Source organism: Elaeis guineensis, chromosome 3 (assembly GCF_000442705.2).
Source record: "Elaeis guineensis isolate ETL-2024a chromosome 3, EG11, whole genome shotgun sequence".
Classification (NCBI taxonomy): domain Eukaryota; kingdom Viridiplantae; phylum Streptophyta; class Magnoliopsida; order Arecales; family Arecaceae; genus Elaeis; species Elaeis guineensis.
Window position 1 is genome coordinate 96,160,465 of NC_025995.2, and position 25,835 is coordinate 96,186,299.

Genomic DNA, 25,835 nt, shown 5'->3' on the forward strand with positions numbered 1-25,835 from the left:
TTTTCAGAACAAATTGATTGTGTTAGCAAAAGTAAAGAAAACAATAATCTGATTTGACGATGAAAAAAACCAGAGGAACCATCAAAATTTACTCTTACAAGCTTTATTTGAATAAAGAAACCACTGAGACAAGGCATTAAGAAACTTCCTTACAATACACTTGTTCAAAACGTACTCGTCATCTTACCAATACACTGCAGTACAATACTGACAGCATCAAGAAACTTCCTTGACAATAAAAAAAAAAAAAAAAATTACCAATGATACCAAACTCAAACGAACACATTAGACAGAAAGTACAAACCGCATTGAGACTAATCGAACTGAGAGAACAAAGGATCGTTGTTGAAGAACTCCTACTAACATACTAGAACAACAAATATAGCCAAGAATGATGTAAAATTGCAAGTAGAAACAAACCATTTCAGTCAGCACTTACAAACACATAATACACATACAAAACCACATTAAGAACAATCTATTTGAAAGAAAAGGACAGCTAATTCCTACAAATACATTCAACGACAAAATTATATCTAACAATCGATTTAAAGCTCTGCATCCGGGTTGCCTTCCGACCTGGAGACGGTCCTCTTAACCATCTCTTTCGTCTTATGCATGGCCTCCTCTGCCACCTTGGCTGCTGACTCCGCTGTATGCACTACCGTCTCTTTGCCCGTATCAAAGCTCCTCGTGGCAGCCTCCCTCATCACTTCACCCGCGCTTGAGTGATCTCTCCTATGGTACCTTCCCCCCCCCCCCCCCCAATGTAACAGACAAACAATTCAGCTACCGCAGACTTTGTAAGTATAAGCTTAAGGAAGACAGAGAATACTTCACAGAAAGCTCTGGAAGAATGTTAAAGAGGAATTCCCAGCTATAGAAGAAAATTGCCGCTTTACTAGCAGTTTTATGTAATATATCGAGTGAAGGAATCATCGAGAAAGAAAAATTATCAGAATATATTTATTATGTGATGAAATATAAGAAGTTATATGTGATTTATGAGATTTATAGGTGCAGCTCTTAACACCATACATATCTCACTTAAATTCCGGACGGCTCATACATAACCAAGTCAATGTTCACCAAATCGCTGAAAAATACTGCAATTATTCATGATGTTTTCAAAAATTGATGATAGCTTGGCACAATTTGGTGAAATTAGTTAAATAATCTCCATAATTTATTAATCCACAATTTCCTGTAGTATTCATCAGGTGCTTTCAAAACTATTCCAACTAATGAAAAATTATTATGTTGATGCGGTTCATGTAGCATGTTATGGCCATATTCCATTCTTTTCTCCCTAAATTCACTTCTGAGGCCCATTTAGTTCGCAATTGAAATTGAAATTAGAATTGAAATAGATTGAAATGAAAATCAGAATAACCATATCCTCTCAAATATTTAGTTCATAATTAAAATCGAAATCGAAATAGCAATGAGACTTCTCTTAACAAAATCACTAAAATAAGAATCACTTATTCCCATGCCCACTACAAAGTCTAGCTCTCCCAACTAAACATGCCTCTAGTGTGTTGAATGTCATATAGAAAACAATATGATTGAATGTTCTGCCCAAAAACTTCCTCCAATAGAAATTATGATTCTATACCACCGGCTGTTTTGGTTTTTGTCATAATTCAGAAATCCTAAAATCATAAAATCCAGTGGTTCCACTCATTCCGCAACTTTTCATCCCTAATCTCTTGAAACATTCCGCAGCTAAACTTCTCACACAACCAACAACCTCCTCAAGACTCGACTTTATACCCCCAAAAATGCTCAAACTCCAAACCCGAAATCTTCATATCAAGGAAATATTGCATTACTTACGTTATAATCTCCAACAAGCAGCCATTTCATACTTAATTTCCCAAATATTTCATCTTTATTGACGATGACAAACAAGCCAACTGTCGAGTAATGAGCCCCATCACAATTCGACAATTACCAGCCTAGCCCTGAGCCATCGAAAGGCCTTTGTTTAACCATGGTATGTATGACCACCAAAAAAATGTAACCATCCCACCCAATCCTTGCATAGGATAAGGAAATACACATGAATGACATGGGATATATATATATATATATATATATATATATATATATATATATATATATATATATATATATTGGAAGCAAGAACTGACCAGGATTCAGGTGGCCGGAAATTCATCCAGCCAAGTTTGGCCCAGGTTTTGATGGCATCCCACCGGCTCGTGAGCCCCGTGATGCCGATGGCCCTCTCGGCGGGGTCCGGCCCCTGGTTCTCCTCTGCCAACTCTTTATCGACTCTCCCATCTCTATCCCCAAAGTCGTCTCCTCGAACTGGGGACAGGATCAGAGGAGAGAGAACAAGTAAGGATAGCGATAAGAGAAGAAGGGAGGAGCGGCGGTAGCTTGGGGTAGTGGCGGGGGTGGTGCTTCTTCTTGCTTCCACTCCATTAGCCATGCCTGGTCTCGAGGCAGGGCGGCGTGGCAACAAAAAGGTGTACAACCGTTTTAGGAGAAGTGGAGCTACGTGACCGCCAGTTCCCTCGTGGCATGTGACACGCGGCTTGAGACGTGGCACATAGCCTCACACCCTCCGCAACCGTGTGGGATCGTGGGTTGTTTTTTTTTTGTTTTTTATTTCTATTATTATTATTATTATTATTATTTTAAAGATCCAACCGTTCATCAATGGAGGGTCAAAGTGAGAACTGAATCCAAATCCTAGAAGTATAACTCAGCCATTCATTGTTTGGATATGCTGGACTTGTATTGAAACCTGTGGAATGCTTTGCTTTGCTGCACATGATCCTCCCCCCCCCCCCTTTTTTTTTTTTTTGGAGGGGGCCTCAAGCTTGTACTGGTCTTGGATGATTTATGAACTTAGAAAGCTGTCAGATGGGATTGAATTTCTATTTCATATTTTTATTTTTTCTATAAAAACATAAGCAGGGTAATGGAGACCAATGGCCTTAGTCCAATCCAAATCATCAGATATGGGTCTAAAATGCGAGTAGTGTAAATTATTGAGATTAGTTATGGTATGGCTGATCGATGTAGAAAATACTGGACATTCAACTCTAATTATGCAAAGGCTGAGAGGAGAGCTTTAGGAGAATGTAAATGATAATATGGAGCTTGTATCTGAATTTGCATGAAGCCTGGACAATTATATGATAATGAGAGAAAAATCCTCATAGGAGTCTATTTTGATAATCTAGCAGGAAATTTGGTCCAATCTTGAATTTTATTGAAATTTGTGGATTAAGCAGCTTGAATGGGCAAGTCTCTTATTTACCCAACCCATCCTCCACCCTCCCTCCTTAGCCAATAGCCTAACCAGAGTAATGATTGGCATGCTTGTTGCTTATGTTTTAGAAAAAGAGAAGAAGCTAGAAGGTAGCTCTCTTGTACTTTTCCTCAAAGTAGTTTTTCTGACTTTTCTTCCTGTATAAGCAATTTTTAAAGGATATCAAACACTTCTTTTAGAATTTTTTTTTCTTTAAAAGTCATGAACCGTATGTGTCTTAAAAAAATTTTAGGCATAAATTTGAACAATCTTCTATGATATATTGGGCCGACATCCCAACCTAGTAGCGGCAACGTGTAGACCTAGCAAACGGGTTGGGTAACCCATATCCACCCGGGGTCGTACGGATTGTGGATAATGGGTCGCGGATCAAATTATCCACATTTAAATGGGTGGCAGAAAATGCTATCCATATCTGCCCATGGATAAACGGATATATCTGCGGATCACCCGTTAGTTTTTCTTTAATTTCTACTCTCTTTAACTTCAAAAATATATATATATATAAGCCAAAGTCTTGTACACATATACAAAAGCTCCCATTTAATCTAAATACTACACTTCAGTCAGAATAATGAAAGAAACAAAATCAATAGTAAAGATCTTGAGCATTTCCTAATCAAAATCTTGTATATTGCTCCATGTCCTTCCTTAGCCTATCCAAGCTCTTTTTGTTTGTGGTGATTTGCGAGAGATCGAGAAGCTAGGATTTGAGAGAGTGGTTGTCACTTCTTAGGGTGAATAGTAAGGTTTGAGAGTATAAGAAGAGGACGATTGCAATGATGGAGAGAGTGAGGAGAATGATGGTGCTTTGTGAAAGATTAAAAAGAAGTTAGTGTTTGATAAAGAAAAAGAAAAAAAAAAATGAGAGTGAGCAGCTGAGAGCCAACCGTGAGATTGAGAGAGAGAAAAGCTAGGGTTTGGTTTGAAAAAAAAAATGGACAATAGGTAAAAACTAAAGTGAATAAGTGTAAAATAAATATAAAAGTTTTTATTAAATAAATGGGTGATCCACGGGTCAATCTGGCCCATCTACGGATCAGCAAATCGTGGGTCAAATTATCTGTATTTAAATGGGCCTTAATTTTTTCATCCATACCTAACCCATTGCGGGTGCGTACGGGTCAACTCGTGGGTAACGGGTCATTTTGCCAACCTAGCAACATGGCATCTGGATGCAGACTGGATCACAATATCACTGAGTTGGGCTAGGCTTGGGCTTCATAGGTCCGATTGAATTCGAAATGGGCTTTTTGGGCAACCTGTTAGCCCATTGGCTCGTTCAATCTTGGATGGACGTAGTCGCGCATTGCGTGCGACGAGACTAGCACAACGTGCACAACAGAAAGCAACGTTGGCGACTTTGAGCTTACAAGAATTAAAGCAAATCGATGCGATACCATACTTCCTATCACTAATGTTAAGAAAATTTTTATTGGTAGTCGTGTAAATTTGCACTACAATGATGCCTGGCCTACTGATTTGTATGTTGAGCTAATTTGATAAGACTTTGAACTCAGCTGATGTCACTGTGGGTTGGCTCGTCTTATTCTGGGTGTTGTACTGGCCAAGGTGAGGTTGGACCGAGTAAATTTGAGTGTGATGGTTGGCACAGTCAAAAAAAAAAAAAAAAAAAATTGAAAGGTCTAAGTTTTGAAGAGATCATAAAATCCCCAAACAAACTCAGTCAAGCTATGCTGATTTCTGAAGAGATCACAATATGCTTGGCGTTTTAATGATCACCAATCAAATGTATGGTTGTGATGTTTTCTTTCTACTAGAAACTCTTTTTTCCAAAATTTTGGAGGGACAAGTATAGAGGAAGTCCATCTAAAATTGTACTAGGCTTGCTTAATGTTCTAATGTAACCAGATTTTGTGAAGTGCCCGAGTGAAAGGGATAACATTGGCCAAGACAGAGCCCGGTTTTTGGTGTCATACTTCAGGTGGCATAAGTTCTAGATTCATTTCTGACTGTGGAATGGCATAAGTAGGTTTACACATGGGTTTAGTGCTTCCAACTCTCAATGGGGCCTTAACCTACCTGGTTATTCGGACCCTAATTCAAGTCTAAGTCTAAATAATGATTCACTTACAAAATTAGGTTAGGCTTAGATCTTATTCCAAATCAGCTTGGACCGGCTCAACACATGTTAGATGCAAGATGGGGATAACATTAATCTAGCTTAAATCGGTTATTCCAATCTAACTTAATTAAAAAAATCCACACCACCACCCAAACCCAAAAAAAAAGGGCGGACTTTTAAATCCCTAACCTCAACTTCTTGCTACCTCTGGGTTTATATATTGAGCATTGAAGTTATTAGTTATAGATTGCATGCTTAATTCAAGTACAACTGTTTTCCTCTCATTGAGATTAGACATAACATTATATGTTAACGCTCTTTTTTAATTATTTTCGTCTATCATATATAATATTCTCTCTTTATCATATATAATTATTTTGCAATCCAACATCTATTGAAGCTAACAAACTCTAACCTTAGGTCACGGCTGAATTAATTGGCCTATACAAATGGATGAATCAGTTCAATTTGACCTAACAAACCATTGATAAGCCTTGATTTAAAACTGTGTTTCGAGAGAAAACCGGATCCACATCAAGAAACACTCTCCCTTAAATCCTTTTCTTTAAATTAGGCCCCAAATCATGTTCTACCATTTTTTTTTAAAAAAAAAAAATTTTTTTTCGTTGAATTCGGCCCCAAACCATGTGGTTCCCCCACCTCACAAAAGGAGGTGGATGGTTGGGTGACCAATCTGGCAAACGGGGTGGATGATTGGGTGCATCCGGGAACGGGTGCCTTTGTTTATTTATTATTACATATTTTTTTTCCGTTGATGAAATCTGGCTGCCTTGAGAAGCTTCTTGCTGCCGTCTTCACGAGAAATTGAGGTTGGAGTTTGGGAGAGCTGGCGTGGAGATGGTACGCGGTGCAGTGCCGACCTGGGATTCTGCGGAGAGTCCCACAACCTCCCACGCTACACGACGCGTTTCTGTTTGACGCTGCCTTGGCTGCTAGGTTCACTCACCAAAACCAACTACTTGCGTCTGAGTTGGACTCGGTCCTCTTCTTCCAACGCTGTCATCTCTGTCTCGGCTTAACTCATCGGCTAAGGTTTGGACCGCTAAGTTTCACCATCACATTCGTGCTTGCTTAAGGCATAAGAGCGTTGCTGCAAGACTAAAACAAACTCTTTTCCCTTTAATTTATACCATTTTAGCGCATTAATTACTTCATACATTAAACTATGATTGCTAATAAAACGAACGGCCGCTACAGCAATCCTAAAAGAAACCACAGCAATCCTTAAAAAAAAGAATCCTTGGAGGGCGTGCATCCAATGACGATGCGTTGAAAGGATGCGAGGGGTCCTAAGTAAATATTGGTTGCAACGATGATACCACATCAAATTTATAATAAATTAATTAAAATATTTATATTTTATTGATTATCATATATTTTATTCATTCTTATGAAAATATTTCATACTGTCTCATCAATTTTTAATTTTTAATTAATTTATTATAAATTCGACGTGATATCACTATTGTAATAAATATTTATTCGTCCAAATACATTATCCTACTCACCGTAAGTTACGCACCATTCTTATTTTGTAAGAGTTGTTTGGAGCAATATTGACCTTTCTTTTTTTTTTTTCTTATTTTATTTATTGATGTGATATTTGCTTGTAAAAAATGATTATTGATTATAGTCTTAAAATCCATCGGATCCCATCAAGTTTACAATGCCTCGGTATGAAATACATGAGTCGTTGAATTAGGGAATCCCACTCCAAAAGATCACTTGATTTGCACTGGTCGCCACTTGCAAATGTAAATCTTTACAAAATAAACAACTTTCTTTGTAGAGTATGGGTTTTTTAGAAACATAATAACAATGCACAATCAGCATCCCAACCTTAGATTTCACTGAAGTAGGGAAGGATGTTGATGTTGAAAAAAAAGGCTAATTTGATTAATCTGTGATTCATATCTAAATTGTACTAAGATTGTATCGCCAAAAGTCATTTATTTACAATCTTATATTAGAAATATATGTGCTAAGATCGTGAAGCTCTCATTTTTCTCAATCCTAAGCTCAACGACATGTGGCGTTTATATAAAAGGAATAGTGAGAGAATTACAAACATTAGTACAACTTCTTTGAATTAATAATAGGCACGAGTTAATCCAAATTCCAAAACATTTTATTATAGTTATAATTTGCTTATGCTTCACCGTAGACTTTAAGATTTATGAAAAGCATTGGAGGATAATTTTATAATCTTAACATCCGTCATAAATCTCACCTAAACCTATTAATACTCATGGGCACAAGTAATTTCTACTAAATTTAGAAGAATTTTATTATTATTATTATTATTATTTGCTTGTGCTTCAAGAATAGATTTTAAGAATTACGAAAGCATATGCTGATAATCTCCGTAATCTTAACACCGGTCATGAATCCCACTTAATCCTATTAAAACTCCTTTGCTGCACAACAAAACTATAGCATTACTAATATATTTGTTGTAATCGGTAGTTGTAGAGCTAACAGTTTAAAATAATCTTATAATCTTAACATCTGTCATGATTCCGACTTCAATCTATTAAAACTCATGGACACGGGTAATTTATACTAAATTTAGAAGAATTTTATTATTATTATAATCTACTTGTGCTCGAAGAATAGACTTTGAGATTGACGAAAGCATACACCGATTATCATCATAATCTTAACCAGGGTCGGCCCTGGGGCAGGTCGAATTAGGCGACCGTCCCAGGCCTAGACCCTGTATTGATATTCCAATAGGATGCAAGGATGACTTTCTACAATATTATAATAAAAAAATAATTACATAGATTAATGATGTATTTCATATGCTACTTAGCGAATATATCTATAAAAAATTATTGTACGTAAATTAATTTTTTTAATGATAATTAATGTTTAAAGTATGTTAATTTTTAATAAAAAAAATCTTATTATTTAGTCTCAGGTCTAAAAAATATCAGGACCGGCCCTGATCTTAACATCTGTCGTGTATCCCACCTAACCCTATTAAAACTCCTTTGTTGCACAACAAAACTATAGCATTGCTAGTATATTTATTGTAATCAGTAGTCATCGAGCTAATAGCTTAAAATAACCTTACTTTCTTGTAATTACTATGGGAAAGCATCAAGATGATAGATCAAATACATACGTATATTATAACAACATGTTTAGTTCATCAATATTAATATTTTATCATTAGGGAGTAGTATATATGGGCTTTTCTGGTAGTATATTTAAAGCATTAACTCGTTATCTGATAACATAAATTATTTATAGGTTGTTGATGATGCTAGTCAACTTACTAGCAAAATCTGTCGTTGGTTAAGTGCCGGAAGGCCACCTATATGTTCTAAATTCCAAAACTAATTTTTTGCAAAAATATATATTATTTCCATAGTCAACCAATAGCATTGGCAACCTACTGCAATGATATCCTCGGTTCTAACCGGAGCAGAGCTTTGTCTCGCCCTTGGGTTGGTGGAGTCCAAGCCGACCCGAGCCAAGCCATATAAGCCGCTGGCCAAGTCCACACCGCCCCCTGCCAGTCCAACGGCTACCATGCCAGCTAATCACACCAATAAACATAAGAAGGAGCATCATCTCTTATAAATAAAAAACCGACCGTTGGACTCCATAAACACGGAGAAACCAGCGAGGCAGAGAGGAGAGAAGAAGAGCAGCAAAACCCATAAAATTCTCCATCCAAATGCCTTCTCCGGCCAATTCGATCGCCGGCGCTGGCCCCATCGGCTGCTGTGTCTTCCTCCGCTGGCCATCGTCTTCGTCGCGGCTCGGCTACCGAACTCTGCCGCCGGTCGATGGCTTCAACGAGGAGGAGGATTCGACGGTGAGGGTGGTGGTGGGGAAGGAGAGAAGGGTGTTCCTTGTGGATCCTTTCGTTCTAGACATGGACCCCTTCCGGGTTCTGTTGGAGATGGTGAGGAAAGAGAGGAAGGGGAGGGAGTCGAAGAGGAAAGATGCGATCTTTGTCGACGTCGACGCCATTCTCTTCGAGCATATGCTGTGGTTGGTCTACAATGACTGCTCCTCCTCCTCTGCATCCATGCTGCAGCTCAACTTGAAGGAGATCATAGAGTTCTATTCTCAGGATAATTGATGAGATTTAGAGGTTCTCTAAAAGTGCTATCTTTTTTAGCCTTTAAATTGATTTTGTTAAGAAGTGTTGTTCTTTTGCGTGATAAGTGCTCATGGTTGTCTAATTCTTATTATTTCCATGAGGATGTACATTTAAAGGGTGAACGAAGGTTCTGTTTCCTAGTCAGTAAATAGACAAATAAATTAAGAAATTGGTATATAATTGTTCTTTCTTTAAAAATTCCCTCTCTCTGTCGTCAGTTTTTTTTTTTAAAAAAAACAGCTGCATGTCACGTTTATATGGAAATTGGAATCTAGATCATAGTCTGCATAATTATAATCAAAAATATTATGCTTTAATCCTTGTCTTCTTTCATGGATTAGATGGCAGACATAGCTGATCTTCTCATGTTTGTTTGGTAATTATAAGCAGAAGGGATGTTTCTCCCTGTCATCTTATTATCCAATTGATGGACTTGATGATGTGATTTCCCTTTTCTAATTTCATAAATATTATTTTTGTCATTTTTGGTTGGATTCTTAGTTTAAATGTGAATGACATGTACCGGTTGAATGAAGATTCACATTTTAGGGAAAAAAACAAATTTAAGAATTTATATTCTTTGTTAGAACCAATATTTTCATCTTTCGATGACAGCTTGTAAATCACTCTCATTTTTATTCGGTCAACTTAGAAAGGAAAGTGCCCATATTATTTTTTCATGGTAATTATGTAATTATAATAATAATTGCTATTTAAAGTCCCAATGATCTACAGTTACATATTCTCTGATCCAAAATTGCTTCACAAACGCATATTGATGTCATCATTTAGACGAGTCAGATAAGTCCAACCTCCTTCTTCCAATAAGAAAAATGAAAAAAGAAATAAAAAAATAGAGGACATATGCATCTAAATCCACTTTGTTATTGCTGCTAAGCTGTCTTATAACTAAATTTGATTACATTGAAGTTTCTGTGAACTAATTCTAGCATGATTTCCAAATGAATTTATGAATACAAATATTTTACAGTGATATCAATAACACTGTCTTCTGATACTTTGAAACTAATCAGCAGTAATTTATTGCTGAGGCATCCAGCCCTCTCTCCACCACGCCCACGCATTATTCATATGAATGCATGGATGGATGTATTTATTGACCAGAAGTTAGGCTATTAATTTAGCTTATTTTGACATTCCACACAAAACAAGAGTAGGATCCATATTATTTTGGCTGCATTCTTGCAGACGACCTAGTTTTTTTTTTTTTTCCCGAGCAAAATATAGGGGACCTGGATTGTTACCTTGTTGCTGTTTTATTATTAAGATCCTAACAGAGCTCGATCTCAAACTTAGGTTTCTGTTTTAAAAAGTTGTGTTTTTACCAATCCAATGAAGCCAAGTTGCAGATGACACCGTCAAACTTCATTGAATTCTGGTCTTCAAAATTTTGATAAGCGTAGGAGCTTCTATCACTAATAAAATAAGGCCTCTCAACCTTAAAAACCTTAAAATGCTGTTGAGAATTAGCACCATATATCTCTACTTGCACAAAGAAATTTACAGTTCGACACTCGCAAAATTTTTCATGCTTCAAACTCGGTCACAACATCAACCTACGAGCTCACCCAAAAGAAAGTGAGCTTACCAAGGTCACCTCTGATTCTTCAATCCCTCCTTGGTGGTGGGTACACTAGGGACTGTTTTTTAAGTAAATATGGCAGATCGGTTGAACACGCCAAATGGTGCAGAGATGCGTCCAGAGACTACATTTGGGACTTTGGGTTGTACGTTCAGACACTCCAATGGTGGTAATCATTTTTTCAAAGAATAAATAAAAAAAATGTGCCTAACTAAGATAAATAACATTAGAATATCGGTTTCCATAATCTGCCAAACATATTAGTAGCAACTTCCAGATTCGATACATGACCTGCCTGATATTAACAAAACTCAAAACTCTACATAACCAAAAACAAAAGAAAGATATAAAAAGCTGATTCAACAAGAGATGCACTCTCCAAAGAGCAGTCAGAAAGGGCTATAGCTGACTATCAAATGACACAGCCAAAGAAACAAGCAATACATTTTGATGGAAACATCTCCATCTTCTCCTATATTCATTAGCCTTGGAAAATGATGATAATTGCCTTGCTTCTTTGATCTTCAGAGTAGCGCGACAACTAACGTTGTAGATAAAGACCTATATATTGATGAGAGGTTAAAACTAGTCTTTCGATGGTCTTGCCTCCAACCCCCCTTCCTGGCGGGCGACTAAGCTGTAGGGCATGTAAGTGCCCAACATCTTGTCCCAAATAGAAAAGAACGGCTGAGAGTAGTTATACTTTGAGCCCTGAAGCTGATGGTGGATGTCATGGTAGGCAGTGTTGTTCTTGAAGAAAATGTGAAAGATGTTGCCAGGCAGCCAGAGGCCACAGTGATCATCAATAGTCTTCATCACCGCAAAGCAGAAGAAAAAAACAGCTGTTCGTGCTGTCATCCCTGAGATCAGGAATGAGATGGCCCCACCCAAGGTGTCCAGAAGGAGACCCTCCAATGGATGGTTGTAGAGGGCTCCAATTGCATAAGGAACTACCAGACGATGATGTTGGGAGTGAATATGGCGATAAAGGAACTTGTTCTGATGCATGTAACGGTGCACAAAATATTGCCATGTGTCCATCACTAGCATCGCCACAAAGATCTGGATGAGTTGAACTAATATGGATGGTTGAATTGGAGTCCCTGTTGCACTTGAAGTTATCTGAAATAAGACATGGAAAAAAGAATTAAATAGGCGCAATGCAAAGGTTATATCAGCATTTGTTGCCGGCAATTTCTTCTAACATTGTTCATGCTGGTGGTGCCTAATGCAAGAAAAGAGCAAAAAAGCAAGCATGTCAACCATATGATATTGAAACTCAGCTGAAAAATACCACTTTCTAAAAGTTTGACTTCATTGACATGAAAGATGCAACCATGACACCGTTTGGATACAACAGAAAGCAGAGAAAATTGAGAAGAGAAGAGAAGAGAAGAGGGGAAAATAACTCTCTTCACTTGTTTGCATGCACAAGAAAGAATTTATTGGAACTATCCAGTTTAGGGGTAAAAGAGGAATAAAAAAACTTATTCTGAGCATCTGGTTTCTTTCTCTCTGAATCTCTCCACTTAGAGATAAAATAAATCTGTGGCCTTAGGGGAAATAACATCTCTCTGTTTCTCTTCTTTTCTCTCCATTTATTCCCTTATTTTTCTCACAAAGAAGAGAAAATTTGAATCTCCCCATTTTCTCTTCTCTTCATTTCTCTCAACCCAAACAAGCTGTCCATGTTCCAAAATTCTCATGCTTGGAGAACCACAAACCTAAAGAGCATCACCTAAATTGTGCCTTCTACAGCCCAATGGTCCATAGGTCCAAATTTGAGCACTTCTGTTGTGCATTACTTAATTTTGGTTTATGTGAGATCTGCCATCCTCTTTTAACTCAAGGCTGATTATCTGCCACAACTGCTGCATGTAAACATGAGTCACATGACTATCATTGGAGATCATACTTTGCTCCTGCACACATGAAACAACACCCATGGCATTGGCATGAGATGAAAGACATATGGCCCTTCATTATTCCTCAAGTTGGTGGCTGACTTCTCCATCAAAGGGCAATTGTCATGAAAGACCTATTTACTAATGATGAATTTCTATCTAAAGTGCGCTTCCCCCAAACGTTGCCAAAAACCCATTGGTGAAGAATCTTATTTTCTCATCACCTTACCATGTGTATGTCATTCACATGTGTTCAAATTCTGAGCTTTGTCATGCCAATCTTCTTTGTGCATTCCCTGATACTTTTGAGGATCATTACTCGCCTCTTCTCCAATATACCATCTTCACAAACCCCACAGACTTGAACATTAACCATAATGTAGTAAAATCCTACAAAAAATAACTCATGTGTTTTGGAGATCTATCCTCGATGAATAGCCTTTTATTCTTTCCTTTTCTGCACTTGCATTGGCAAGCAAAGCTTTACTTGCACCAAATTCATTATCACTTACTCAAATAATGAAGAAATACCAAAAAAAGTTACCTTTTATCTAAGCTTCCCTATCCTTAATATGACATTGCAAACAACACAGCCTCTGGTGGACATGCAAGGTGCTTCTGATTCCTCTAGAGTTGAAGAATTGTTACTCCTTACTTTCTTCTGACAAAGCCTTTATTGACCAAATCTCTATACACTACATTTATTTTAATCTATTACCAAAGCTCATTCTTCATGCGTTATACACAACAAACTCACTTTAACTGGCAAAATTACTTTTCTCCTAAATATGACTGCCATGAAAATGTTTTCGGATCTTAGGGTAAGAGAAGCCCGGGCTATTGTGTAAAGAGCCTAATGTTTATTTCACTCTATGCAACACATGCACCCCACGCTTCATACATGGAACACAATTTACACAAAAAGATAAATTATCAGAAACAAGTATCAAAATTCCCACAGTATGTATAGCAACAGACAAATCATAAAATGCAAGTGATAATAAGATAGCACCCTCCATTACATGCATTGTATCGTACCAAATGTTTAGGATAGTAAATTTAACTATAACCATCAACTGTTGTCCCAACTATCTAATTCAGCTCCATAACTCCAACAAACATTCCTAACAAGGTCCACAGGTTACAGCATCATACTTTTTGGGGCCATACCATCCAGTACATACCATGGTGAACAAGTATGAGCATGGTAGAGTTAGGTACCTTGTAGCATTTACGTTGGCATGGATGCTAGTGCATACTTCTGGTACCTCACGCATGGGAACAGAATATTTACTTCCCTATGAACCGTCACAGAGCATAAGGCACCAGGCACATTCACTGCACAGCAGGGAGCATCATGGTACCATTCCATATTGCCATGCCACACCATGACCAACATGGATTGGGTCCACCAATCTGTATTGTTGCTGGCAAACATGACACAGATCTATTTTCTTTGCTATTTGCCTTGACATGGTAACACGCCACATGAAAAGCACAATATATTTCAGCATGCTGTACAGGTCATGCCAGTCCATTATGAATACATGACACAGTGCTAAAATCCTTGATTAAGAATAGCCTTTAGTGTGTCATTGCAAGCTTTGCAAATCCATTCCTAACAACTTCCGTCCATGTTTATTAGGTATTTCTCTATTCTTTCCCGACTTTCAATGTATATGCTTTTTGAATGATGAGGAAGTCCTTGTCAAATACATACAAACACTAATTCAAGACCAGGTGTAGGACTTCAGTCTCAATAAAACTTGGATATGAATCATTTTGAAGTCTAAATCAACATATATGAATATCAAGTAATGTTCTCGTGCACTCGATAAACAATCCCTTCTCTGAGGCATAAATTCTTATGCATGTGCATATGGTTGCACATGTACAGTCAAGATGATAACAAAGTGATGAGATCATGTTTCTATGTCGATGAAATAATGGGTGAAAATAATTTCCAATGAAGAAAAGATACATATAAATGGACAGGCCAACAACATGTAGAAATTGAAAATAGCAACACTTTCTCAAAATCTTGGGAACAGAACCTTTTTGTCCAAAAAATAGATCACAATAGAATCTGTACTCTATCAAAATCAGGTCCTAAGTTGTCAATACCTGCACAATTCCTCTTCTCTCTCCATCTCTATCTGCCCATCCCGCCCCCCCCTCCCTCCATCCCTGTTCGCCCCACCCCCATCCAAAAAAAGTAAAGAAAAAGCCGCCACAACCCATGGGGGCATGAAATTCAAAACTTTTTGTACCTCTTTGTTAAGGTTGATATCAAACTATCCAAATTGCTCCCTCAAGTAGCATGAGAAGATCAAATGCGGAAAGGTGTCATCATCATACATTCCACATAACCTCATCAATAAGATAAGCCTTCACATTCTAATCACACAACATGCATTGTCAACATTGGAGTCCTCTTGATGGTTTATCAGGGTCTAGAGTCTTCTGAGCACTAAATAATCCTCAACTCTGCCTCTGATGTTAGCAGTGTGTTATATTGGTCGCAATCCAAGAGTAAAAATCAAAAAATGTTAGGTGATTGCACACTTTACATGTGCGTATGTAAGGTTATGTTTGCACCTATACTTCTCTATATTGCCACTATTTGGGTTGTGACTTGCCCAAGCGACAATCTCTAGCCTGCTTAATGTGGTTGCACTATGAAGTGATAAATGTATTCTTGTTCGAGAGATGAACTCCCCTATCTTTTTATCACTATAGATCATGTCTGGTTTCAGGATAGTGCAGAAAGAACTCCCTTTATTATATTTTTATTCTATTTCAGACTCCAAATAACATTTTCTGCTCTGGAATAAAGTCGGCGGAGGGGCATCACAAGGTTTCAAAGAAACTAGCTAGTCGCTTATTCCTCTTAACACAGATAAAAGTATTCTCAAACTAAACAAGGCCTTCAACATATTATGAGGAGAAATAATAATGGAAAGCGTATACAATATAATTGGCACATATTCAGAATGTCTTTAATATATTACTAACAGAAAAACTTCCAATGGCATCCATGTACTTGAAGTAGACCACGACATTGGTTGAGTTGGGCTATGTTTGAGCTAAGCCTAACATCAATATCAAGAGCTGACATGCTATTCCTATGGCCCAGCCTAATCTTTGCAAAGAGCCTTGAGCTGGAGCCTGATCTACTGGATAAAATTGAGGCCCAGGGCAAACCAGCCTAACCTGATGGGGCACAATTTGATCCCCTTTCATGACTGCATTTTAGTGGGGGAGGGGGGGAGGGAGGAGGGGGATGATGGCAGTGATGAAATGACGGTGGCTATCATGAACAAGGATGCTGATGATGTGTAATTGGCAAGGAGCTGATAAGAGGGAGAAAAAGACAGGTTAAGCAAACCTGATCCAGTATTTTGTCTTCCATTTGTGCTGGAGTTGGGAGAAGAAAGAGAAAGAAGAATAGGGGACGGAGGCATGGGAAGTGGGGCAATGGAAATGGGATGGTAGAAAGAGTTTCATCAAAAGAAGAGAGTAGGGGGTTTTTGATTTGGACTTCAAGAAAGAAAAGGAAGGGCTTGAATAAGACTGAAGTGTGCAAATATTTAATATATTAATAGATGTATACAGCTAACTGGATAATTACTAACATTTTTTAAATTTCAAGTAGGGTCAGCCAGGCGAATACAGCTCTTAGCCAGCCTGGACCCAGCCCAAAATCAGGCTTGGCCTAATTTACAGAGGTTCAATTTGTTGTTAAATGCTCTGCATAAATCCAAGCAACATGTGCATTCCATTATGCCCATAGCAATATACAAAAATCAGATCAACATTCCTATAGCTCCAAAAATACAGCACAAAGTTTAGAGATAAACTTCAAAGTTCAAATAAATTGGCTTAAGTGCTGAGCATTGGGATGATGCAACCATGATTTGTGATTTTAAAGAGTCGAGGACTATCCAAGTATGTCAACCTTCCAACACTATGAGAAACTCAAAATTACATGGCAATGCTATTTTAAAGTATAGAGAAAAACTGAGGTCCTGACTAGCCAAGCTAAGGCAATTAATGAATTTCTCAAGTTTAGTTGAACTTGGATATAGCTTAAATCTAGCTTAAGCCTGTCCCAAGCTTAAGTAAGAAGCTCAAGGTTGGTTTGCATATATATTTGTAAAGTTTTCAAACTTGTCCTTGAGCGTTAGTGATTTCTTTTAGTAGTCTCATTCTGCTTCTATTCTATGCTAGACTCTAGCACTTCCAACTTTAGTAGTAAGATTAGTGATTGCAAGGCTAAGGCCAGCTCCAGAGCTAACTAAAATTTTCATCATAGTTCAATGACTTCAAATGTCCTACCATTACATTTAAAGAGTTCTGGAGCAATTTCTTGAGGTACTATGTGACTGCAGTTCACCTAACTGTCCTCAAGCCAAATTGAACAGAGCTTGGTGTTGGTAACTAATTGAGCTTAAAAGTTAAAACCTAACTTAAGCTTGGATTGATTATTCAATATCTCGATGAGTTCAAACAAGCTTCTCAAGAACCCAAGCTCAAGCTATTCATAAACAGTGTAGCTATTTTGCAGCTCTAGGGCTAGCTGGCTAACTATAAGTATCATATATTGAACCATTATTGATTAGCATTGCCTTCCCAATTCTGAAGGAGCCACAAAGCCCCACGTATCAACATAGACCTAGAACAAGAAATTCAACATGTAAATTTATATATTACTAACACTATGCTGTATCTATGTCTAGGAAAGGGTTTTGTTGAATAGTACAATATAATGGTGAAACATTATCACCTCACAAACTATGTGAATACCATTTATGTTTGTTTTAGTGCCTACAATATAAAAATATTGGCACGCCTAGCATACCATACTAATGGACAATTTTGTATAAGGAAAACACAACAATGCTTCAGAGACAAAGTCCTACAAGAGGTAGGAGGAAACAGAAGATTGGTACAAGAATATAGACTCTCATATGCACAAGCAATCTCAAAACTCCAAATAAGCTAGGGTGGTCTTCATGCTGTTTGCATGGGCAAAGGAGAAATGCTAGAACAAAATCATGCTAAAAGTAAAAATGCTTGCCATTGCATCTCATATCAGTGAGCCTAAGCAACACCATTGTGATCAGGCTTCAAGATACAAGTCTGTCTCAAACCATTTGTAAATTAATCACACTTAATCATTAAGCCAACAAATATATTGATGGACATCCAACGTTAAGCCTCAAAAAGACAAGAAGAACTACTCAATACTAAATCCTAAGAATGTTTCCTAAGCCAATCCATGTCAAGTGATCCATAATGCCAAATTAAAGCAAAGGACAAAAGAACAAATATGGAGGTTTCAATTGCCGCTTCAGTTATGGTTTTCAACTAGATTTACAAGTAGGTCACCTAAGGTAGAGGACAGAATATTCTTCCAGTATAGCCATCAATTCATAGTGTAAAAATGAGCAAACATGAAAGAGCATCAAGCTGTCCACACTATTATTACATTTTCACTTTGGCAAAATATTTGCAAGATTAGCAAACCATTATCAAGTAGTATCAAGTGATGTAAGCACAAGCTCATAATCATATTGAAGAATTAACTGCAAGCACTAAACTACTTTAAGAAAGACACCCAAACAAAATGCAAGTTTTAACCATTCTAACTAGAAAGCAAGAAAAATGGGTCAAAGGAGGATTAAATTTGAGTGATGGTTTAAACCAAAATCAGCATGCTTCAACTTAACAAGCATGTATTATGAGGCCAGAAAGGGTCACCCACAAACTACTACAGGATCTACAGAAAACAGCCTTCAAGCTATTAGACCATCAAAATCATGAAGTTTTAAGAGAAAAAACATTATAATATTGCATAATAGTGATTGAGAGAAAAATAAACCTATAGCAAAATCTTATTTGATTACTGTAACTATTATTTCTATAAGGACCCCTTACTCATAGAGTCCACAGGCATGGTTGACAGAATCCGGCTACCCCAAGCCCAAGCCTAACCAGCGATGGTTGATCTAGGTCTGTATACAATAACACAAGTTAGATTAAGTCCATCTTTTGATCAAGAAGGCAAGGCTTGAGCCCAATATTGGCTTGCACAGGAGGAAAGAGAAAAGGAGAGAGAAAGGTTGGGTTGTGGTTGTAGTAGGTTTTCTGAAGGCTAGGAAGAATGGGAATTGAGCATAGGCGCCTCACATGATAGTTATAATGGTCAAGCCTAGGTAAAAAACATGAAAAGCACCGTAGCTGAACATGGGCGGGCTTTGGGTGCAAGAATTGTAGGTATAGTGGCTGGGGATGAGTATTGTGGTAGGATTGCAGATTAAGTTTCAACATATGATAATGTGAACGAAGTGGCTTAAGAGATGCAGGCATTGTGAATGTGACAACTAGAGAGTGGTGGAATAGTTGTGCTGCAAAGATGTGAGAGGAGGGTGGGAGGGTGAAGGAAATAGAGAGGGGGAGAGGATTGGGAAGAGATGAGAAGCTAGGGGAAAAGGAGAAGAGGGGAGGCTAAGCATGATATGGATTACGAAGAAGAGAGAACGGCTAGGTTAGGGCTAGTTAAAGGTTAGGTTAATGTTATAATGCTATATCATTTTTATAAATAATTCACAATATAATGAAATCTAGGCTTTAAGCTAGGGTTGGGCCAAATCACACTACATTTGAGACTGGTATGAAGTCCTTTTTTTGTTGCCCAAGCCAAGCCCATTAACCGCTTTACTCACAAAAGGGTCTTAAGAAAGTGCCTAGACAATAGAGATTACCAAATGAAAGGACATAAAAATTGAATTCATGCCTACATTCCTACATTGGTGAAAAACTTTTAATCTTTGATGCTTCTGATCAAGGTTCTTAATCTCGATACTAGACTGCATATCAATAGGAGACAAGTGTGGTACAATACTATAGCATACCCCTTTTTTTTTTTTCAATTTTCAGGTTTAATATTTCTTTATTTACTTTTGATTGAAGAATAGGTTTTGTGAATTCGTTTTTGATGTTCAGATGTAATATTCTTTGTTTTTCAATTTTTTAATTTAATTTAATTTTATTTTTATTTTGTTACACACCCTTCCACTCGCTCCCTCTCTTTGTCCTCTCTTTACCTCTCACCTTGAAACAGAGGGAGAAAAGGGTGTTGAATACCTTTCTTCCCAAATTATTGAGGTCCCAAACAAGTCTAGGGTCCTTACCAAGTCAAGTTGCTTAGACCTGAGTGGTTTCAAGCAGTTAAGCCTGGTAAGGACCAATTCACACTAGTTCAAGCAAGATCCATACTGAGATGACAAACTATCTTGATTCGTGGTTGGTATGGTACGATACCGATCGAACTAGGTGGTTTGATATGATATTGCATTTCTTGCTTCTGATAACTCTTCAATGGACCCATTTCCTTTGTTCCAAGTTTTATTTGCATTTTATCATTGAAAAGCTAGCTTGTATATGCTAGTCTCAACTTCTAACTCATCACGTATGTATTGGGGAAGCTATACTAGAGTTGTTACTTTTGGTTTACTAAATGTCTTCTCTGGTATCGCATGTCTTCAATTACCATTCTTGCTTGCCGTGTTAGATGTGTAGTTACCTAGAATTGGATCATAAGATATTTTGACACAAAAATTAAAAACTAAACTAACTTAAGACTAATGCTAACTGCCTAGCTTGGTGTTTGTCAAACCCAAATCCTTTTCCAACATTATATCTGATGCATCTAGGCTAACTTTGGTCTAATGAACTGACTGGCAATCACCAAGGAAGCATCCATAGCTCCAAGGTGACATAAAATGATAGGGTGGGTGATGCAGCACAAGGATGCTTAAATTTAAAAGAGTAGCTGACAGCAAAAAAATAGTCATCTAAGCCTTTTGACAGTTCACAATCCACTCTCTCAGTCCAGCATCAGCACAAGTTAGCCTCCACGGTGTAACATTACTTGACATCATTTTGATGAACAGTATGGAAGTTGGACTGACCAATTCTATATTGCACAACATGCATCCTAACATCCATGAGTAAACTACATATTGTCAGGTTTTGAATGCCACAGACTTATGTTCTTTCAGGAACCTTTGCATGACACAAGTATCAGGGTCACATTGAACACAGATCTGTACAATGATAATGATAATAGCTATGGATTACTTGTCTTAACTGGCTCATTTCTTTCTAGACCCACTAGTTTCATCATAGTCTTCAAACAGAACTTTGGCACATTACAAGCACAAATCTTTGTGGTTCTCCTTATTTTTTTTCAAACGCAGTCATGTCACAAACAGAACCAATAATCGAACAGCCATACTATTAAAATGAAACAATTATTTAACTACGTTAACTTGCCAAAAATACACCAATACTTTCGTCAAGTACGACTTGCGGGACATATGACTCAAATTTGTTTTTCAAAACAAAAAGGAACATGAATGTGGATGTGCCCATTTCCATGAGAAGAATACCTTGAAGAACTCTATGCACCTGTCCACCTTTTCTCATATTGTTTGCATCCACAAATTCTTTCTACCTATTCTATGCAAAACAAAGCCAAAATTTTTCTCCAACCAATGGTTAAAGAGTTGGAAGCCATATTGCTACACTAATTTCACAAATAACTGCTTTTGCAAGTCAATTCCTTCAGTATAAGCAAGCTGCTATTCACATTTAACCGAGACAAAAGAATATGGCGTTGCTTCAAAACTTAAAACTAAAAAAGAAGGAAGTTCTCAATTCTCACCAGAAACAGAACTTGCGCAACAGTGGCTTGAACAAGCTGCTGAAGTAGAACACCCTTAACCACCGACAACAGGGGCACCAAGTTCTTCTGCTCTTCTTCTTTTCTAGTGTGCAACCGGTAACGATCCAATGGGGGTAACAGCTGATACATGCCGGCGTAGAGCCAATAAACAACAATGGGGGCAAACGTGCCCATCACCTCATCACTGACATAGCCTTCCCACAAAACCATCCTCCCAAGAAACAAAACACCCAAAGGAATGCTTACAAGAAGAGATTAACAGCCCATAAAGCAAAAGGAAGGATTGTGATTCGAACAACGACCCAGTGAAAAAAAAGATCGCTTTGTTTCCCACAAGAAATCAAAATACTCGCTCCATCTCGTACTCTCGTTACAGATCTAAAAACTAAAGCAAACTAGGGTTCTATTGGGCGTTTTAGAAGAAGAACGCTCAGCTAATGAACAGAGCACGGGGAGAACTGGGAATCGAGCTGCGAACGAGAACCAAAACAACTCAGGAATCCAGAGGGGGCACTAGAAATCGGCAGAAAGATCGAAGGTTCGAGGGTTTTGGAGATGACAATCGGTGCTTATGCTTATAATCTCAAGCTTTTCCATCAAAATACAGGGATCAAAAGCACCAGTTTGCAACGGCTTTGAGTCAAGAGGAATAAACCCGAACAAACCCCTTCAAGTACAACATTAGGGTTAGAACAAATTCGAAGAGATATTTTTTGGGATCGGAGTAGACGGATAGCCACAAAGGTTGTGGCGCTATTTCCCTTTGCCCTGTTCTTTTCTTTTTCCGAATGGAGGAATTTGGAAAGAATTTTCTTAGCTTATTTAAGTAGAGTTGCCTCCGCCTTGGAGACATCGACAGGTATACCTTTCCTAGGACTTCCATTTGGGATTTTTTTTTTTTTTTTTTTTTTTTTTTCTGGCGGTGGGGTGGGCGAAGTCCAGGTTTGTGGATGATATGTTGATATTTTTCTTATGCGTGGTACCCTTTCTTGCTCTCTGGACTCCACGGTGACCACTTTTACGTGACTTGTTGGGCTTGAGCCCTCCCCGAGATAAATTATTGCATGGCCCAGGTCCAAGTGGACCGGGGCACATCGTGGTTCGAACAATCTACAGAAAGTTTTTTTTTTATTTTAATTTTTTATCATTTATATTAAAATAAGACAGATAGGGCATACTCCATTAGGAAGCAAATAAAGCTAGTCCCTCCATACCAGCTAGCAGTCTCATTTAGAGAGTCCCCTTCTTTACTCGATTATTAAGACAGGATGCTACTGTATCAGTAGTGGAGTAGTTTGAATCAAATCGTTTGTCTAGAGAGGGTGTAGCGAGAATCAAAACTGAATATACTATAAACTCATTATCCACCATGGGATTTGACGTGGTCCATTAGATCTGGTCCAAGTAATAATTAGACCCTCAGCTAGGTGCTCCGAGATGGGGTAGGGTAGGGGTTCGCAAAGAATGATTCACCTTTTTTTCCCGGATCCATCGATAGATTGCGCAAATGCTGCTTTGAGAGCTGTGCAGCTCATGAATGTTAGTTTGCGATGCTTTGAGGGCTGTGTGGAATGCGATCCAACGAAAGAAGAAGATCAATCATTCCTTCGCGCAAAAGATACAACCGGAACTCCGTAGGGTATCCCACGTCCATTGCCGCTTTCGTTGGAGTCACGCTTTTAGACCCTCTTAGAATCATGCCCACGAAGCTTGTGACTCTTTTCCAACCCCTTTTTAAGTATGATCCTCTCATGCTGGACATTTGGCATCTTGCCCTTTAAGCTAAAAACTTTGTAAATTATAGACATGCAAGAAAGGACTCAATAGTCTCAAAACTGCTATTGTTGTATACGTTGTAGCCAATAATGGCGTCAACGAAGAATTCCAATACGCAAAGGTCGTAGGATATTGGTTTGGAGTGCTTTACCGTAATAATTTAAAAAAAAATTATTTATAAAAATAATTTAATTTTTAATTTATTTATCAAAATAATATAAATCCTATAAAACATCATTTTGAATGATATTTTATGATATTCACGTCACCACCTCTTTTCCATCCTTTTTCCACGTGGATGACGAAAAAAAAAATTAAACCCGCTATTTGAAATGACGTTTTCAAAACTGCCATTTCAAGTGGTGAGTTTAATTATTAATTCTCCAAAAAAAGAAAAAAATAAAAAAATAGAAAAAAAATAAAAATTATAATTTTAAATTTTTTAAAAAATAAAAATTATAATTTTGATTCAAATAAAAATTATCATTTCAAATTAGTATCTCCATTTCAAATTATCTTTTTTAAAAAATATCTGAAAAAAATTAGTATAAAAAAAATAAAAATTATCATAAAAAAATTAAAAAAAAATAAAAATTATAATTTTAAATTTTAAGAAAAAAATTTTAATTCTAATTCAAATAAAAAACATCATTTCAAATTACTTTCCCCATTTCAAATTAATTTTTTAAAAAAAATACCATAAAAGAAGAAAAAATAAAAAAAAATAAAAAAATATAATTTTAAATTTAAAAAAATAAAAATTTTAATTTTAATTCAAATAAAAAATATCATTTCAAATTACAATCTCCTTTTCAAATTAATTTTTTTTAAAAAAAATACCATAAAAGAAGAAAAAATATAATTTTAAATTTAAAAAAAATAAAAATTTTAATTTTAATTCAAATAAAAAATATCATTTCAAATTACTTTCTCCATTTCAAATTAATTTTTTTAAAAAAATATCTCAAAAAAAATATCTTAAAAAATTAAAAAAAAATACCATAAAAAAGAAAAAATGAGAAAAAAGGGAAAAAATAAAAATTTTAATTTTAATTTTAAAAAATTAAAAATTTTAATTTTAATTCAAATAAAAAAAATCATTTCAAATTACTTTCCCTATTTAAAATAAATTTTTTTGAAAAATATTCCAAACAAAGGAAAAAATACCTAAAAAAAATGCCAAAAAGGGTAAAAATGGGAGAAAATTAAAATTAAAATTTTAAATTATAAAAAAATTAAAATTTTAATTTTAATTCCAAAAAAATTAAAAAAATAAAGAATGCCATAAAAAAGTAAAAAAAGAGGAAAAAATGAGAAAAAATAAAAATTATAATTATAAATTTTTAAAAAAATAAAAATTTTAAGTTTAATTCAAATAAAAATTATCATTTCAAATTACTATCTCCATTGTAAATTAATTTTTTTATTAAAAAATCACATAATTATTTTCAAATTACACTTGATATTTTTTATTCTATTTTATATCATTAATTATTATTTTTATCAAAGATTATTTTAATTTCAAGTGAACAGATGTTATGCTTTGTGAACATGGATACACATTGTCTCATGTGTCTCTGAAGATTAGGAGAAAAAAGATTATACTAAAAGGGTTATAAAAATTATAACGTAAATAATAATAATATATCAGATAATTTAATTATATTTTTTAAAATATCTAAAAATAAGCTAAATCAGACAAATCGGTAGGGCACGAATCGTTACAAATAGTGCGGTATGGATCGGTATAAATCGATAAGGCATCGGTACAATAGGATGCTTTTATCAACTGCTCGATACGATAGGGTTATAGTATTATACAAATATTATGATATAATTATATTATTATATATTATTATAACAATATAATATATTATATTATATTAATATCTTATATTTTATAATAAAATATATATTATAATATTATTATATTTTAATATCTTATAATATTTTTTTATAATATTATAACATAATATAATATTTTATTTTATCATATATTATATTAAAATATAGTATAGTAATTATATTTTATTTTAATATACTATATTAAAATATAATATAGTATATTATATTGTAATAACTAATATAAATATTATTATATATTATAAAATATTATTATTATGATATATTATATTATATATTACATATTAATTTTTATTTTTTGAGTTATTTTTATATAATTTTTTAATAAAAAAATTAATTTAAAATGGGGATAGTAATTTGAAATGATAATTTTTATTTGAATTAAAGTTAAAATTTTTATTTT

General features: G+C 36.0%; 3 protein-coding genes across 4 annotated transcripts; 1 reads left to right on the forward strand and 2 right to left on the reverse strand.

Moving 5' to 3' along the window:
• Positions 1 to 176: 176 nt before the first annotated feature.
• Positions 177 to 2,502, reverse strand: LOC105041696 (uncharacterized). 2 transcript variants are annotated; one of them, XM_073253272.1, is made up of 2 exons: positions 2,157 to 2,502; positions 177 to 738 (listed from the first exon to the last, which is right to left on the reverse strand). In XM_073253272.1, the coding sequence occupies exons 1-2, from the start codon at positions 2,456 to 2,458 to the stop codon at positions 549 to 551; spliced, it is 492 nt and encodes a 163-aa protein (XP_073109373.1). In that variant the 5' UTR covers positions 2,459 to 2,502; the 3' UTR covers positions 177 to 548. The 2 variants fall into 2 exon arrangements, with proteins under 2 accessions (XP_073109373.1, XP_010916991.1); XM_010918689.3 differs by having other exon boundaries at positions 226 to 747; positions 2,157 to 2,500.
• Positions 2,503 to 9,024: 6,522 nt separating this feature from the next.
• LOC105041695 (auxin-responsive protein SAUR78) lies at positions 9,025 to 9,703 on the forward strand. The gene has a single exon (XM_010918688.4). It carries the CDS (start codon positions 9,103 to 9,105, stop codon positions 9,511 to 9,513), a length of 411 nt encoding a protein of 136 aa, XP_010916990.1. The 5' UTR covers positions 9,025 to 9,102; the 3' UTR covers positions 9,514 to 9,703.
• Positions 9,704 to 11,397: 1,694 nt separating this feature from the next.
• LOC105041694 (very-long-chain aldehyde decarbonylase GL1-9) lies at positions 11,398 to 22,561 on the reverse strand. The gene is made up of 2 exons (XM_010918687.4): positions 21,773 to 22,561; positions 11,398 to 12,259 (listed from the first exon to the last, which is right to left on the reverse strand). Exons 1-2 carry the CDS (start codon positions 22,001 to 22,003, stop codon positions 11,723 to 11,725), a joined length of 768 nt encoding a protein of 255 aa, XP_010916989.1. The 5' UTR covers positions 22,004 to 22,561; the 3' UTR covers positions 11,398 to 11,722.
• Between the last annotated feature and the right edge of the window lie 3,274 nt (positions 22,562 to 25,835).

Coding starts and splice junctions, on each gene's coding strand:
- LOC105041695 (XM_010918688.4), top strand. CDS start 9,103: ATGCCTTCTCCGGCCAATTCGATCGCCGGCGCTGGCCCCATCGGCTGC.
- LOC105041696 (XM_010918689.3), bottom strand. CDS start 2,458: ATGGCTAATGGAGTGGAAGCAAGAAGAAGCACCACCCCCGCCACTACC. Junction 748..2,156: donor TTCCGGCCACCTGAATCCTG/GTCAGTTCTTGC, acceptor GGGGGGGGGAAG/GTACCATAGGAGAGATCACT.
- LOC105041694 (XM_010918687.4), bottom strand. CDS start 22,003: ATGGTTTTGTGGGAAGGCTATGTCAGTGATGAGGTGATGGGCACGTTT. Junction 12,260..21,772: donor TTGCGCAAGTTCTGTTTCTG/GTGAGAATTGAG, acceptor GTCTTATTTCAG/ATAACTTCAAGTGCAACAGG.